Source organism: Choristoneura fumiferana, chromosome Z (genome assembly GCF_025370935.1).
Source record: "Choristoneura fumiferana chromosome Z, NRCan_CFum_1, whole genome shotgun sequence".
NCBI lineage: Eukaryota > Metazoa > Arthropoda > Insecta > Lepidoptera > Tortricidae > Choristoneura > Choristoneura fumiferana.
Genome location: NC_133472.1, coordinates 12,604,673 through 12,619,082, shown reverse-complemented (window position 1 = coordinate 12,619,082; position 14,410 = coordinate 12,604,673). Strand labels below are relative to the sequence as shown.

Below are 14,410 nucleotides of genomic sequence, written 5' to 3'. Positions count from 1 at the left end.
TGTTTCTTTTACTAATCTGATCGGCTGCCCTCAACGCACGCCCCTATATTAAGGGTTAATTTGGTGGAGGTACATTACAGGGTGCAAGGATTCTCCCTATATGGTTTCCTGCTTGAGTAAAATGCAAAATCCCCTCTTGGGCTCCTCTACTAGTACATTTACACAGAAAATCTAGTAGGTAATTACTTTATGTATGTAGTTATGAATTGTTCTCTTTCTAATTCTTATTTCCTAAATAAGCATCGAATTAGCGTTAATTATAATGAAATGACAGATTTATAACGACGCTCCGATTTAGCAGACGCCGCGTCCGTCGCCTACTCAACCAAGTAGGTACCCTATACATTACCACGTAATCTGGGCATTTCGGTCTACCGTTGTAGGTACACTCCGATTTCAGCAAAATTTGGGAGGTAGACTCAGTCCTTGATTCCGAGCTGGAAAAACAGGGTCTCCAGATGTGTCAACTCATATGTCCCCAAAATATAGTATGGATGTGTCCATTTTATTACGAACATTATTAAGAAAAATTCGTATGGGGACTGACCGATCTAAATAAATGTATCATCCTGTATTGTATAGAAACTAAATCCCCGTTAGACTGGCGGTTATTTTAAAATTTGCTGTCTAACTAACTAGTCACATTGAACTTAACATGAAACTACCGTGAGACTCACCCATATAAAATGATATTGACCCGGATAACTCACGTCTTAAACCGAGTTTAGCCCGACATGTTTCGAGCTAATCCGGGTCAATATCATTTAATGTACATATTTGAACTTTGAACAACAATAAATGAAGAATTATCTTCTCGTAGCAAATCATATAAAATAAGACTAACAACACACATAAATGAGCTTGCACAAGCATTGGCCTTGGGTGACACTAAAGGATGCCGTCTTAAGAGAAGCAAAATATTGGACGCAGCTACGGATTGAACCAGAACCCCGTCAACTGTGAAACTTAGTTAATGAGGAAGATAGCAGTCAATGGACTTCTCATTCCAAACGCCATACTACACGAAACAGATTTGCTTATGGTTTGATGTACCGATTGCAGATGTTACTGAAACAAAAAAAATGTACAATATTTGAACTGATTTAGTTCAGTGAGGGACGCGTAATTATTTTTAGCTTACACAAGCTCTGCTAGTAGTAAATAATTTACTTCCCTTTGGGTAAATAAGCAATTAATTGTATAACATAACGTACCTAGATATTATGTAAAGAATAAAATAAAGGTCCACGAATACTGATTTTAACCATTTATTATGTAATATTCCCCCAACTAGTACAGTGCAACGTATTATTAAATAATACACAATAATATCTCCTAAACACAAAACAATCATTACAGACAGGAGTAAACAATTGATCGATTACATCTTTACCAGCAAGTAACACAAAATATTAATAATGATGTTTTTACAAATGAATAATACTTAATAATGCCTTACAAGTACATGTAATACACTGATCTAAATGACCGCTATCACTGTTGATTGACTCATTTGTTACTGTGCTATTGTTACCTAATGCCTTCTAAATTCCTGTCGTTTAATAAAAATATTTAATTTAATGTAGATATAACTGATGAACTGCTCCAGCTAGATTTGCAGATGTTCCCTATAGCTTGATCCCTTCATTCCTGTTAGAGCTAAGATGCGGCGATGGTGATCTTATCTAAGTGCGAGCCGCGTGCGCGGCGCCAAGCTGCGGCCTGGAGCAGCCGGAAACAGCACCACAATGGTTTAGCACCACTCATCTCACGACCTAACGTGAGCCTTCTTCATTTTACAATTCAGCAATATTTCACGCCAAATAAATCGGGTTTTACGGGCTACGCACTTAAGTAATTAATTACTTACATGAAGTTTTACAATATTTCTTTATCATCTAGTAGTCTGCTTATGGAAACCCACATTGACTAGCAAGACTTGAATAAAATATATCTAAAATATTCCATTCAATATCTAATCACATAATTTGAATATAAATCCCAGAGGAAATTAGATTTAGGTACATTAATTGAATGATTTACATGGCAAATTCTATTAGCGCGATCATGGAGAGGGCTGCTATGGCTGCCACGGCTGGGACGGTCACCACCCACGCGAAGATGATGTTCCTGCACAAACGGATCCCGGTTAAAGTCGTCACTTGTATCTTGTAATCCTGCAAGCCTTCTGAGTTGACTTACCGGAACAAGCTCCAATCGACGGCCTTGTCAGAGAAATAGCCAACGCAGACGACGGAGCCGACCTTGCAGTGCGTGGTTGAGATGGGCAGACCGGCCTTGCTGGCCACCAACACCGTCAGCGCCGCGCCCAGCTCGATGGTGAATCCACTGGACCACAACGTAACAATCGGTTACTTACAATTTATAAGAAATAAATGTGACATAGATGCCATTTCCAGTGCCTGATTTAGATTGGCATCTAAGTGGCACGTATTTTCCTAAAATTACCAGATATTACTAAGTTGTAAGTAAATCTCAGCTTAGCTTGTGATGTCATTTTGGCTGGCTCCTAATATTAGTAGCATAGCAAGTAGCATTACGTGTCAGGAGTAATTCTGGCAAGGTCTTCGCCCACGGTGCGGATGACGCGGCGGCCCCAGAGCCACAGCCCCAGCGCGATGCCGACGCCGCCGTACACCAGGATGGGCAGCGGCGTCTCCGCGCGGTCGTGCGTGCTGCCCACAGAATACAGCAGCCACAGCGCCACCAGCGGCCCAATAGCGTTGCTGGACACAAATAACTAACGTAAAAAGAAGTAATTTTAGTCTTCTAGTTCAGAACTCATTTCTAACTACAAGGAACCCTTATGGTTTCACTATGTCCTTCGGTCCGTGGCTTAACTTAGAGACAACGAGTAATTTGGCACGAACGTAGATAATAACTACGCCGACAAAATGGTGATGTTGAATATTGAAAAGTTTATTTTGGGTCCATACGGCTCGCATAATTATTGAAAGTCCGAATGTATCTAATTAATGTTTGTCAGAATGATCGTTTTGTCATAACTCTTTTTTCTCTGAATCACAGAATAACTTCTGAATACAATAATTGTTCAGAATTGTTATTAAACAAATAACCTAACCTATACTTTTCTATAGGATGACCATTTAAAAATTTCAGAAAAATTTAAGGTTTCAACGAGATAAAATTATAACAAACGATAACTCGGGCAAAAATTACGGTATGACTAGCGAACTACATGCGAACTTTAGCGCTCCCGTTTATTTCAGTTAAGTTTTTTGAATACCTAGTTAACTACTAAAACTTGGACAGAGAAATATAGACTCAAAATTATTTATTTTGTTTATTTAATGAATCAAATGAGTCTTTGCAAATGAAATGGCCATTTTTCCAAACCACTTTTTTATAGTAACTAAAGAATACGAATCAAATGATTTATTTTACATACTTATAGAAATATTACAAAAATGAATCATTGGCGGCCTCTGCACTAGTCTGGTGACCAGAATTGCATCTTTAGCGGAGCAGTACCTGACATCATTCCCGCCGTGGGCGAATGCACCGAAGGTAGCCGTGAGGACTTGCAGGAAAGAGAACAATTGTAAAGCTTCCTGGTGCTGCGGTGGGGGCGGCGGCGGCGGCGGTGGCGGCGGCGGGCGCAGTAGCGGAGCCGCGCTCGAGTTGGGCGTGATGGGCGCCAACGGCGCTGCGCCCGCGCCTTCCACACTCCATGCGCTTCCTGCCTCCGGGCTCTGATGGTAACAACCTTGTGAGGACTCCGTAGTCACATGCAGCCTGTACTCATTTAGTAGCTTCAGCCAGTTACATGTAATATAGTATAGACAGACCTACGTACGACACTTAAGTAGCAAGAACGGTGGTGCCTAAAGTGGAAGGCATTCATAGTCCCCTTTTCAATGCTCCTTCCAAGTCCACTGATATCTATATCGATATACGGCAAATAACACATTATGCCTCCATTGCTTAGCCCTATAGTAGCAGAACTCCCTATCCCATGGGAATTTAGTAAAATCTGTCTGTAAGTATTTCTGGATTATATCATGTCTGAAGGGAACATCTATGCAAAATTTAAGCTTTTTAGACCCAAGCTTTTGGGATGGGCGTTGATGAGACAGCTTGGACATCAGTTAAGGCTTTCCTTTATATACGAGAACAAAAAGAGAATACTTTTGACCCCCTGGTTTACCCGTTACTGGTATAAACGTTTCTAGCAAAGTAATCGTAAACTTACTTTGTCAGTTCGTGGCGGTGGAGTGTCACCATCTCCTGCATTCGAAGGTGGCAGAGCTGACATGCGGTCGAGATCACCACGGGCGATAGTTTCATACGAGTCGCCTAGGAAACCGTTGCGCGAACCATAGCTTTCCCCCATTCCAGCCATCTGTGTGGAATCTAGGCTCTTACAGCAGCTCAATGTCTCATCGATGTATTTGAGGGTGTTGATCTGAAGATCGGCGTCTTCGAGCAGGTTGGATCGGTTAGGCGGGCTCATGCTGCATGACGGAATGCTGCAATCGTCCATGGTCGCCAAAAGGGCTCGGTTTTTGGCATTCTTTTCCCTGACTTCTTGGGACACACGATCTACGTCACTAAGGGTGAGCATCTCGTCACTCTCAGTGATGGCTTTGAGCGCTTTCGCCTCTTCAGAATGTATGGACGCTGGATGTGCTGCGTTATTTCCATGGCTCGGACTATTGATTGGCGTAGTTTCTGCGAACATATTCAACTCCAAGTAATATAAAAATCTAAAAAGGTTCATAGACATCACGTAGGTATAAAACCTAATTCACTAGAGGACAACAAAGATGGCGCAGCTTTCAGTAATGATAAAGTTAAACTAACCATCGGATAAACCTAGTGTAAAATTGACTGGCGTTGGCTTAATGATTTGACGTTTGTAGTAGGGCACCAGGAAGACTCTCACGATCCCCGCAGCTACCATGCCGACAGCCACCGAGCCAGAAAGCGCCATCCATAGCGGGATCTTGTCCATCTTCAGAACTGGGTGCACAAAAAAAAAGTCAAGTAAATTGCCACTGAGTTGCGTGTTAAGTTAACAGATTAGTTACCCAGGTTAGAGTTTAAATTCATTAGCAAATAATAAATAATCTTCCGTGTACAATCGTACTTAGGTACACTGATCTAGTGTAGTCCTAGAGATCATATTTATGTCTTAGCAGTTGTGTTTTAGTCTGAAAGTGATAGCCAAATTAGGAATATGTAGAAAATAAAAGTTCTGAACTTTTATCTCTCGGTGCGCGTTTATACCTGCTGAGCTGGCAACGTTGCATTTTTGTTAGTTTTTCTCGATTGTTCCATAATAATTTAATGAAAATTAAAAATTTGTTCTGATAGAACTGTTCTTAATATATAAGTTAATGTGTCTACTCCAATAATTATTCGTAATAGACATACATTCTTTAAAAACGAACAAAAGTTTATTAACAGTTTATAAAGAAAATAAAACTCTATCACGCATAATTATTAAGATCAGTTCTATCAGACCACATTTTTCATTTTCATTAAATTTTTATGGAATTATCGAGAAAAACCAACAAAAATGCAACGTTAAATTGCGGTATTATACGACGGGACTGCGTTGTGTTTCTGTAAAATATCATGCACATGCCATTAATTAAATATCAAGGCCCTGTGCAGTTAAAATTCCCTATATTGAATAGGCCCTTAGTGTATACAAAAACAAATGTCCCAGCGCACGCAGGGCCCTAATGAAGATTTATGAGTAAAGTACTAATTATAGCAGTGAGTGTTGCCTCACGTTTGGGTCCATCATGAACCACACTGAGGACGTTAACCGCGATCGTGGCCCCGTAGAAGTGCGGTAGCGCGCGAAGGCCTGCTGTCAGCGGTGCCCCGGCCCGCAGGATGAAGCGCCGCACCAGCCAGAACAGCATTGCCGACAGCGCGCCGCTCATCACCGGGGAGATGAACCAGGATCCCACTAAACAGTAAAAATACATCAGCATCTCTAATCCTATAAAGTACTCTGTATGTAGGCTTCGAGATGCCTAAATGGGTCATCGGCAGTTCTGAAACTCAGGTCTGAAAAATAGATAAAAGTTCAATTTTTGTACAATCTCTCTTGCTGACAGTGTTGACTGTACTTGAAGAGTCGTCTGATCTAAATAAGTGTATACCAAACAATTGGGTACCTTAAGTTTTCTGGGATGGTCCATATTATATTTTTATCGATGGTAGACTTATTAATGTAGCTCACTCCTGTAGATACGAGTAGATAATATATTTTTCACCTCAGCACCTCAAACAGGCAGGTTTTGCTATGAGAAATCAGTGAGCAAAATTGCATTTTTCTCACTCCGTGAGACAAAGTAACTTTTTAATTAATTTTTTAAAATGCTGAGTACAGCAAAGAGGATTTGAACTTTACTTTGATCTGTCATTTCACTTCAACAAAAAAGCGAAGCGAGGGATAAGATCAAATGTGTTGATTACGATCTTAAATTAATTTTTTGGTATTAAAAATATATCGATACCTAATAAATTACATGACAACGAAATATTTCAAAAATGTAAATTTTCCCGAGCTTTTCATAAAGTATGCAACCTCGTTGCACGAAAGCCGCTTCTCTTGTTTTTTTTTATAAAAGAATTCCGTATACTGCCTCTACAGTTGGAATAAATATTTGTTAAATTGAATGAATTTTTAACAAATCTATTTATGTTTATGTAATATATAATTTAATTTGTAAATCTTAATAAAATTAATATTTAAAGGTTTAATAACATTTATAATAAATTATAGTTTATTGTTCAGCCTTTTTAATGACCCCAAGATGAGGCTTTTTGCAGTATTAAAAAATAAGTGTGACATTAGTACAAGAAGTTCTTACAATGCATGTTATGAGTATGAGATTTGCATTGTATCTACTGGACACTTTTTTATGGTTTTAAATGTGATTATTTTATTTGTTTCTTAATAATCGGAATCTATTTTAAAAAAATGTGTTTGTTTTTTAAACAGGTAGGTAAGGTATATGTGGTTTTATTCTTATGTTACATCTAAATTATGTTCTTCTCGCTGCTGAGGTGAAAAATTGTATGTGTCACACGAGACCAAAGTTTTTTTGCATCTCGTGTATTTGAATCCCTTGCTGCTCTCAGGATTCTAACCTAGAATCACTCGCTGACGCTCGTGATTCAATTATAGAATCCTTCGCTTACTCGGGTCGGGATTCAAAATCAACACTCGCAACAAAAAACAACTTTGCTCTCTTGTTGCACAAATAACTATTTTTTCACTGGCCTTTTTTTGTAAAAATAAATTGAAACTTTATTTCAGAAAACCACACGTTTCGTGAGATTAATAGGTTTTGCGCCTTGGTCTGTTTGATTAAAAAAATGAGGTCGTATTGACAGCTCTCAGTGTAGGTACGTGTCTCTTTGGTACGTGTGTTTACAGATGTGTCGTTGAAACTCGCTGTCACGCGACAGCTGTCAAAAATACCACTTCTTAGGGGTTCCGTAGCAACTAGGAACCCTTTTAGTTTCGTCATGTCTGTCTGTACGCGGCTAAGCTCAGAGACCGCTAGTACTAGAAAGCTGTAATTTGGCATGAATGTAGACATCAGTCACGCCGACAAAGTGGTAACATATAAAAAAATGGAAAGTGAAAATAAATCTATCTACAGGAGTGAGCTACATTATAAGTCTACTATTGATAAAAAATATAATATAGACCATCCTAGAAAACTTCAAAAAAAGACGACCTAAGCTGGGTTGTTAACAACTTCAAAGGCGTGGCTTTATCTCCATCCGATATCTTCCTTTACCAAAAAACTCATGATAATTTTTAAGTAGGTAGCATTTGGCACAAGTTCCGAAAACTAAGAAGCAGCTGAGTCCGATTTTAGATCCTGAATGTTTGCTTGATTTCTTTGAGTCAAATAAGCACGTTATTTCCTTCCTAAACAACTAAATGTCGATCCTAGCTTTTTTTAATGCTCTTCTTTATTATTCAAAGGTTGACTGGCAGAGATCCCTTCAGGGATAAGTCCGCCTTTGTACTTAACCCCTTATTTTTTCTGTAACCTTTTATTTTCCTTTTGTACAATAAAGATTTTGGATGTTATCGCGATTAGAAATAATGGAAGTAATTTGAACTGACAATCGCTTTCGCTCGTCCTTTGCTATCCGGATAAACGAGAAGTGGAATTATAATATTATATCAGATTTCCTATTCAAGCTAATTTAATTTAAAAGTTTCATCAAACTCATAATATGATATAGTCTTTTTACTTGAAAGCAGGTTTTTACTGATTGTTTTTTGCCCCTGGTTACCACAATACTCGTCAAGACGAATCAAACGAGTCCAAACTCAATGCGGTTGCGTCCTTTTATTACAGAGTTCCTGTGGCCACCCTCTAGCTTCATCATCAGATCAGCTCCATGTCTTCATATATTATCGAAGTTTTTATAATATGGCACTAAAATCGCAAACTTATAGGTAGGTAAACATTCAAACTACATTGGGTCACTTGCGTTGCCCCTAGAAATTAACTGACAGCAGTCACTTTGGCCGCCTAGCAACTCCTAACAACGCTCCGTAAAAAGCCTAGCGACCAAAAAACGTTTAACTTTTTAATTTATTTTATTTTTAGTACTTAGGTATTTGTTGTTATAGCGCTACAGTAATGGTGGTAGGTAGGTATAGTTAACATGCGATGTCTTACCAATGGCTCCGAGCGTGGACCAGCGCACTCCTTCGGGGCCCTTAGCGATGAGTGTGAACCCGATGGTGGCGCCGACGACGGAGTGCGTCCCGGACACCGGCAGCCGTAGCGCCGTGGCGAGCAGCAGCCAGACCGCGCTGGCGAACAGCGCCGACAGGCAGCCCAGTGCCAACAGCCGCTCGCCACCATCGTCGTACAACTTGACATCCAGTATGCCTTTGCGCATCGTGTCCGACACCTTGTATCCTGGTTAAATGATTTCCAATATTTCAAAGTGACGCAAAGGGTGGTGTGTAAACTTCTGCGCTCAAGTGTCAGGAATAAATATAGCGTTACTACATAATTGCTTCAAGGGTGAATGCGTTCACGTCGGAGGCGCATGAATCACTGTACTTTTTTTGCGGTATCATCGCACTCAAAGATGCTTTCCGTTGCGATTTCCGCCTCTATCTTAAAAGTGCTCACCCCTATGGAGGTCTTGAGAAAACACCAAAACTAGTCTAATTGTTCTTGACCTGTGTAGTGGTTGAGTCTGGTCATTTTCTAATATTATAAATCATATGTCTCCCGACAGATTACTTAATCGTCTTGCAGAAAGAGTCATATTTAAAGGGTTTAAAGAATCTTAGCCTAAAAAGGCAGTCATAATTATCACACATGAAGTAATAGCATAATATAACATGCATCTGTTTATGCCACGAACATAAAGAAGCCCTTTTTGAGCTTTACATTCGCAATTATGAACCGAAGGCCGGCGCGATAACGGCCCCGTACGAGTCCACGACTCCACGTGTAAGTTTTACTTCGGTCGCAACTTTCAATCGATGGACAGATATATATATATATATATAGATAGATAGATAGACTAGCTGTTGTCCATGGCTTCGCACCCGTCAGTCTTTTTTATTTTGTTTAGCATACCTAAACCTTGTTCTGACAATAACGAATAGGTACAACAAAAAAATAATAATCCAAACTTTGGAACATAGAACCTCCTCCTTTTTTGAAGTCGGTTAAAAAAATATCTAATTCGGTGCCGTCGTTCGGACGTTATGCGCGTACATACATTTCAGCGATTTATTTTTATTTATATAGAAGAAGAAGATAGATAGATAGATAATGAGTGTCATTTTCATATGCATTAATATAATATGGAACTTTATTATTTAGTGTCAACTCTGTCAAAACTGCTGAGCAGGACAAATACAAACTTTCCAAAAAAAACGATAGAAAACCATTATGCACTATTATACCGTAATTGTAGACATTTGTCTAGTTATTGTTACGTGCATATTTATAACTAGCGCTTACCGATAAGTACAGCTCCCGCGATCTCAAAGATGGTTGCAAGGACGCATGCTTGCGTGAGAGTCAGCACCTTGGAGCCGACGCTGGTCCCGAAAGAATTGGCGACGTCGTTCGCACCGATCCCGAATGCCAATACAAAAGCAACCACAAAGCCAGCCAGTACTATCCAAAGCATTTCGGGCGTGAACGGATCCATCGTTACCGCTGATTACTCTTACACTTAAGCCTCAAGAATCAAATAACCCGAAATTAAATTTTACTAAAAAATAGCACCTACTGAATCATTTTAATTCGGAGAAATAATCACCTTCAAATAAACATTTAATCAAAAATATCGCAGATCAAATAAAAACTGTTTAAAAATTAATTTTAATTATGTATGCAGGCATGTCCAGTAACATTAATAGCGATCCAAAAACATGTTTAAAATTAATAAATTATCGTAAATTTAAAAGATGGTAAAATAATTTTATTGAATTGACTATTTAAATTATAAAATCGTTTGATGTTTAAATAGTCGTAAAAGATGACGTGGTCTTGTTAGTTTTGGCTTGATCATTTCTGAAAGAAAAAAAAACAGCATATTATTGAAAATATTGTATAGTAAGTACCTTCCTAAACTTCAGGTAATTAGGAGCGAGCTAAAAAATAAAAATCGGTCAAGTGCAAGTCGGACTCGTACATGAAGGGTTCCGTACTACCGTACAATGTTTTAAAACAGTTCAGTAATAAGGTTTTGTTAAAAATTCTAATACATGCTTTTTTGCTGACTGTTAATTTTGTCCCTGTTTACCAAAGTACTCGTCAAGACGAATAAAACGAGTCCTAACTAGATGCGGTCGTGTCGATTTGTTACAGAGTGCCTATGCCATACTATAGCTTCGTCATCAGATCAGCTCAATCGGTTTAAGATATCCACTTCAAATTTGAGTTGAAAGATTCCACCCGAACAAACATAGTTACAGTCGCCATCAGATATTTCGGAACGGCCAAGGTGATCAAAAATATCGAAACATGAACTCTGATATCTTAAAAATAGAGTGCATGTGCCGATATTTTTGACCACCTTGGCCGCTCCGAAATATCTAATGGCGACTGTACATTGCAAGTTAATAAAAATGAATGAGTTAATAAAAAAAAATATCAAAAAATGGAACCAACTTCAAAAACCTTGAAAATCATTTTGTACTAGTTTGAAGTCGGTGCCTCAGCACGAGCCAGCAGGAGTGGAACTATATGTCGTCTACCTCGCCTACAACAGTCCTACATACTTACTGCTACACTACTACATACTGGGCTTCAATCACTCCTGCTGGGTCGTGCACGGACTTCAAACTAGTAGAAAATTATTTTCAAAGCTTTTGAATTCGGATCCATATGTTGTTAAAAAAAATCCATGAATTTTAGTGACTTGTAGCCAAAGTGCATCTCACAACGATTCTATTAAGCTCAAACACGGCATAGTTAGGTAAAAATATTATTTTATCTTTCGGCCACAGTATACATAATCTGTGAAAATTTAAGTGTCTAATAGTCTAGTCTAATACAGTGCTATTACAGCTCAGGAGATAAAGCCCCGTGACCCGTGACAGATGGACGGACTGACAGACAGTCTGACAGCCGATTCTTTGTGATAGGGTCCCGATGGCACCCTTCAGTTTGTATTTTCGATATGGTTTCACGGGGTACCCGTAAAAGTAACAAATTTGGAGTTAAAATATATATAGGGTTCTGTAGCCATTACGAAAAAAATAAATAATGTTTTTTCTAAGGATTTCGTATTTTATACGGAATCTTCCAAGTTTAGATATATTTTATACCTTAGGCTGCTATTTACTCATAAACTACTAATAATTCTCAAGCAAACTTAGCCGTTATAGTTTTCCTTGAAAGTTTGATATACTTACTACCATTCTGTTTTTTTTCAATTTTTTCCACCCACCGGTTTAGATTTTAGAGGGGGGGGGGACGCTCGATTTTAATGAAGATTTGCACTTTAAAAGTTGAATATTTCGCAAACAAAGCACTGAATCGAAAAATTGTCTTAGCAAACCCCTAATGGTTTTAAAAGACCTATCCAACGACATCCACCACACTATAAGATTGGATGAGAAAAAAAAATCACCCTACTTTACGTGTACGGCTCTAAAAAAAATTTTTTTTTTTCAATTTTTAACTGTACCATTTTGTCGGCATAGTTTACTTATATATCCGTACAAAAATACAGGTTTCTAGCATTGGTAGTCCCTGAGCAAAGCCGCGGACGGACAGACAGACAGACATGGCGAAACTATAAGGGTTCCGTTTTTGCCATTTTGGCTCCGGAACCCTAAAAACAAGTAAAAAAACCGACTCCAAAAAACCATGAAAATAATTTTCTTCCAAGTAGATTGAAGTCGGTTCGGTGCCTCAGCACGAGTCAATAGGAGTGGACCTATAGTCGCCTACCTCACCTACATACTACATTGGGCTTCTATCACTCCTTCTATCACTTCAAGAGATTATGGATACAACACACGTGTCGAAAGTGGTAAAAAAGTTACACCATCTGTACCGCGTGCTAAAATCACATGGTAAATCTCCTAAACATTATGCCGTAGCCCTCAGCGCGCGAATTTTACTCACACTTGGCCGATTTTCTTAAAACGCCTTTAATCAAAGTTCACGGAAGGATGCATACGAAACTCGTCCATAATTACACGGCTAAAAGGACAAAGGTTTACAGTTATAAATATCTTCTCCCGCAATTTATCCTAGACGCATCTCATCACCTTATACTTATAGGGTCCATAATGCTATTGCCAAAATCAAATGGGACATTTTAAAGTGACAGTCAGACAGTAGGTATTGGTTCTGGATGACACACAGACCACATGGCATTCGGTGTTATCGATTGATATGTCGAGAAAGTAAAAACCACTTGTCACTTTCCCGGTAAAATACGTAACATTTGGTGGAATCACTTCTAATCTATATAAGAAGGATTTACTTCGGTCGAACCTTCCTGTAAATAATGAATGAAGGTGACAAGTGCGGCGACTGGTAAAACTTATGTAGAAACAGTAGTTAATTACATCGGATAGTTTCACCCATCACAACTGAATTTTCCGTGGGTAAGTATGCTAAACAGTTCCCCTGTTGGCACTGGTGAGCTGTTGTCACTTTTCTCTCATCACGGCCACGGCCGCCGTGCTCATGTCGTGTTTTTATATAGCCAAAATCCATAAAAGATACACGTGCCCGCTTGACGCAGTCTCCTATTTAGGGAATGGCACCATATTTACAGTATCAAGACGGCGAATAGCGTTTTAAATATTTGGTTTACTTACTTCAAGAATCGTATATGATGTTATGGTGGCAAGCGCGCTATTTCGCTGCAAGCACGACTCGGCGCCTTGAGCTTCCCAACGTGTACTGACTGGATGGAGTCGTAACTAGCAAGGGTTGCCGTGCCTGGGACGGCATCTGAATGGGGCATGCGCGGCGGCCGCCGCCCCGCTCCTGCAACCCCCCTATTATGTATTAAAAGTAGCTCGCGACTCGAAAAGAGCCCTTCTGGAATTGGCCAACAATTGTCCAGTCCTCGTGACCTTCAAGCTGTCTGTCTCCCTTCTTGATATTATTTCGTTTGTTTAGCCGGTTTTGAATACTAAGCTTGTTTTTTGCACTATTAGGTAGGTGATATTTGATATTTTTAATGACTAACATATAGAGACCGTATTGCCATAGAATAAGTAATTGACAGATTGCGAATAGGTACAAAAGCTGTCATTTGATTGCGATCGCGATCGCAAGTATCTGAAACGTTAGGCAATACGGCATTCTGGAGTACATCCGCTATGCTAGCTGTCATTGAAAGCGCGTAGGTAGTAAAATTTTGATCGAATAAGTAGTTCTGCTGCATAATAATAGATAAGTACTTTAATATTACAGATTAGAATATACGTCCATCGTCCACCACCATCTTGCTCGCTAATCCTGCCGTGAAGCAGCAGTGCTTGCATTGTTGTGTTTCGGCGTGGAGAGTAAGACAGCCGGTGAAATTACTGGCACGTGAGGTATCCCATCTTAGGCCTCTAGGTTGGCAACGCGTTTGCAATACCCCTGGTGTTGCAGATGTTTATGGGCGGTGGTGACCTCTTACCATCAGGAGACCCACTTGCTCGTTTGCCTTCCAGTCGTATAAAAAAAAAAAAAAAACGTAGTAAGTACTATTATTTATTCTGTGATATAGCTACGCTATACGAAGTGGAATAGTTGTTATTGTTAATAGGCTAGTCCTGAAAAGACAAAATCGAAACTGCAACCATTTACCTACTTAATATTTACTATTCATATTTCTGAAATAATTAGGATTATTTTAGGCATAATTTTATTGATAAACTAGC

The 14,410-nt window shown here is 39.2% G+C and overlaps 1 protein-coding gene across 1 annotated transcript; it reads right to left on the bottom strand.

Moving 5' to 3' along the window:
* Nucleotides 1-1,252: 1,252 nt before the first annotated feature.
* On the bottom strand, nt 1,253-13,509 carry NaPi-III (Na[+]-dependent inorganic phosphate cotransporter type III). The gene is made up of 10 exons (XM_074087288.1): nt 13,352-13,509; nt 10,026-10,583; nt 8,715-8,960; nt 5,783-5,965; nt 4,846-5,004; nt 4,235-4,713; nt 3,514-3,734; nt 2,562-2,747; nt 2,203-2,349; nt 1,253-2,130 (listed from the first exon to the last, which is right to left on the bottom strand). Exons 2-10 carry the CDS (start codon nt 10,216-10,218, stop codon nt 2,040-2,042), a joined length of 1,905 nt encoding a protein of 634 aa, XP_073943389.1. The 5' UTR covers nt 10,219-10,583; nt 13,352-13,509; the 3' UTR covers nt 1,253-2,039.
* Nucleotides 13,510-14,410: the final 901 nt, after the last annotated feature.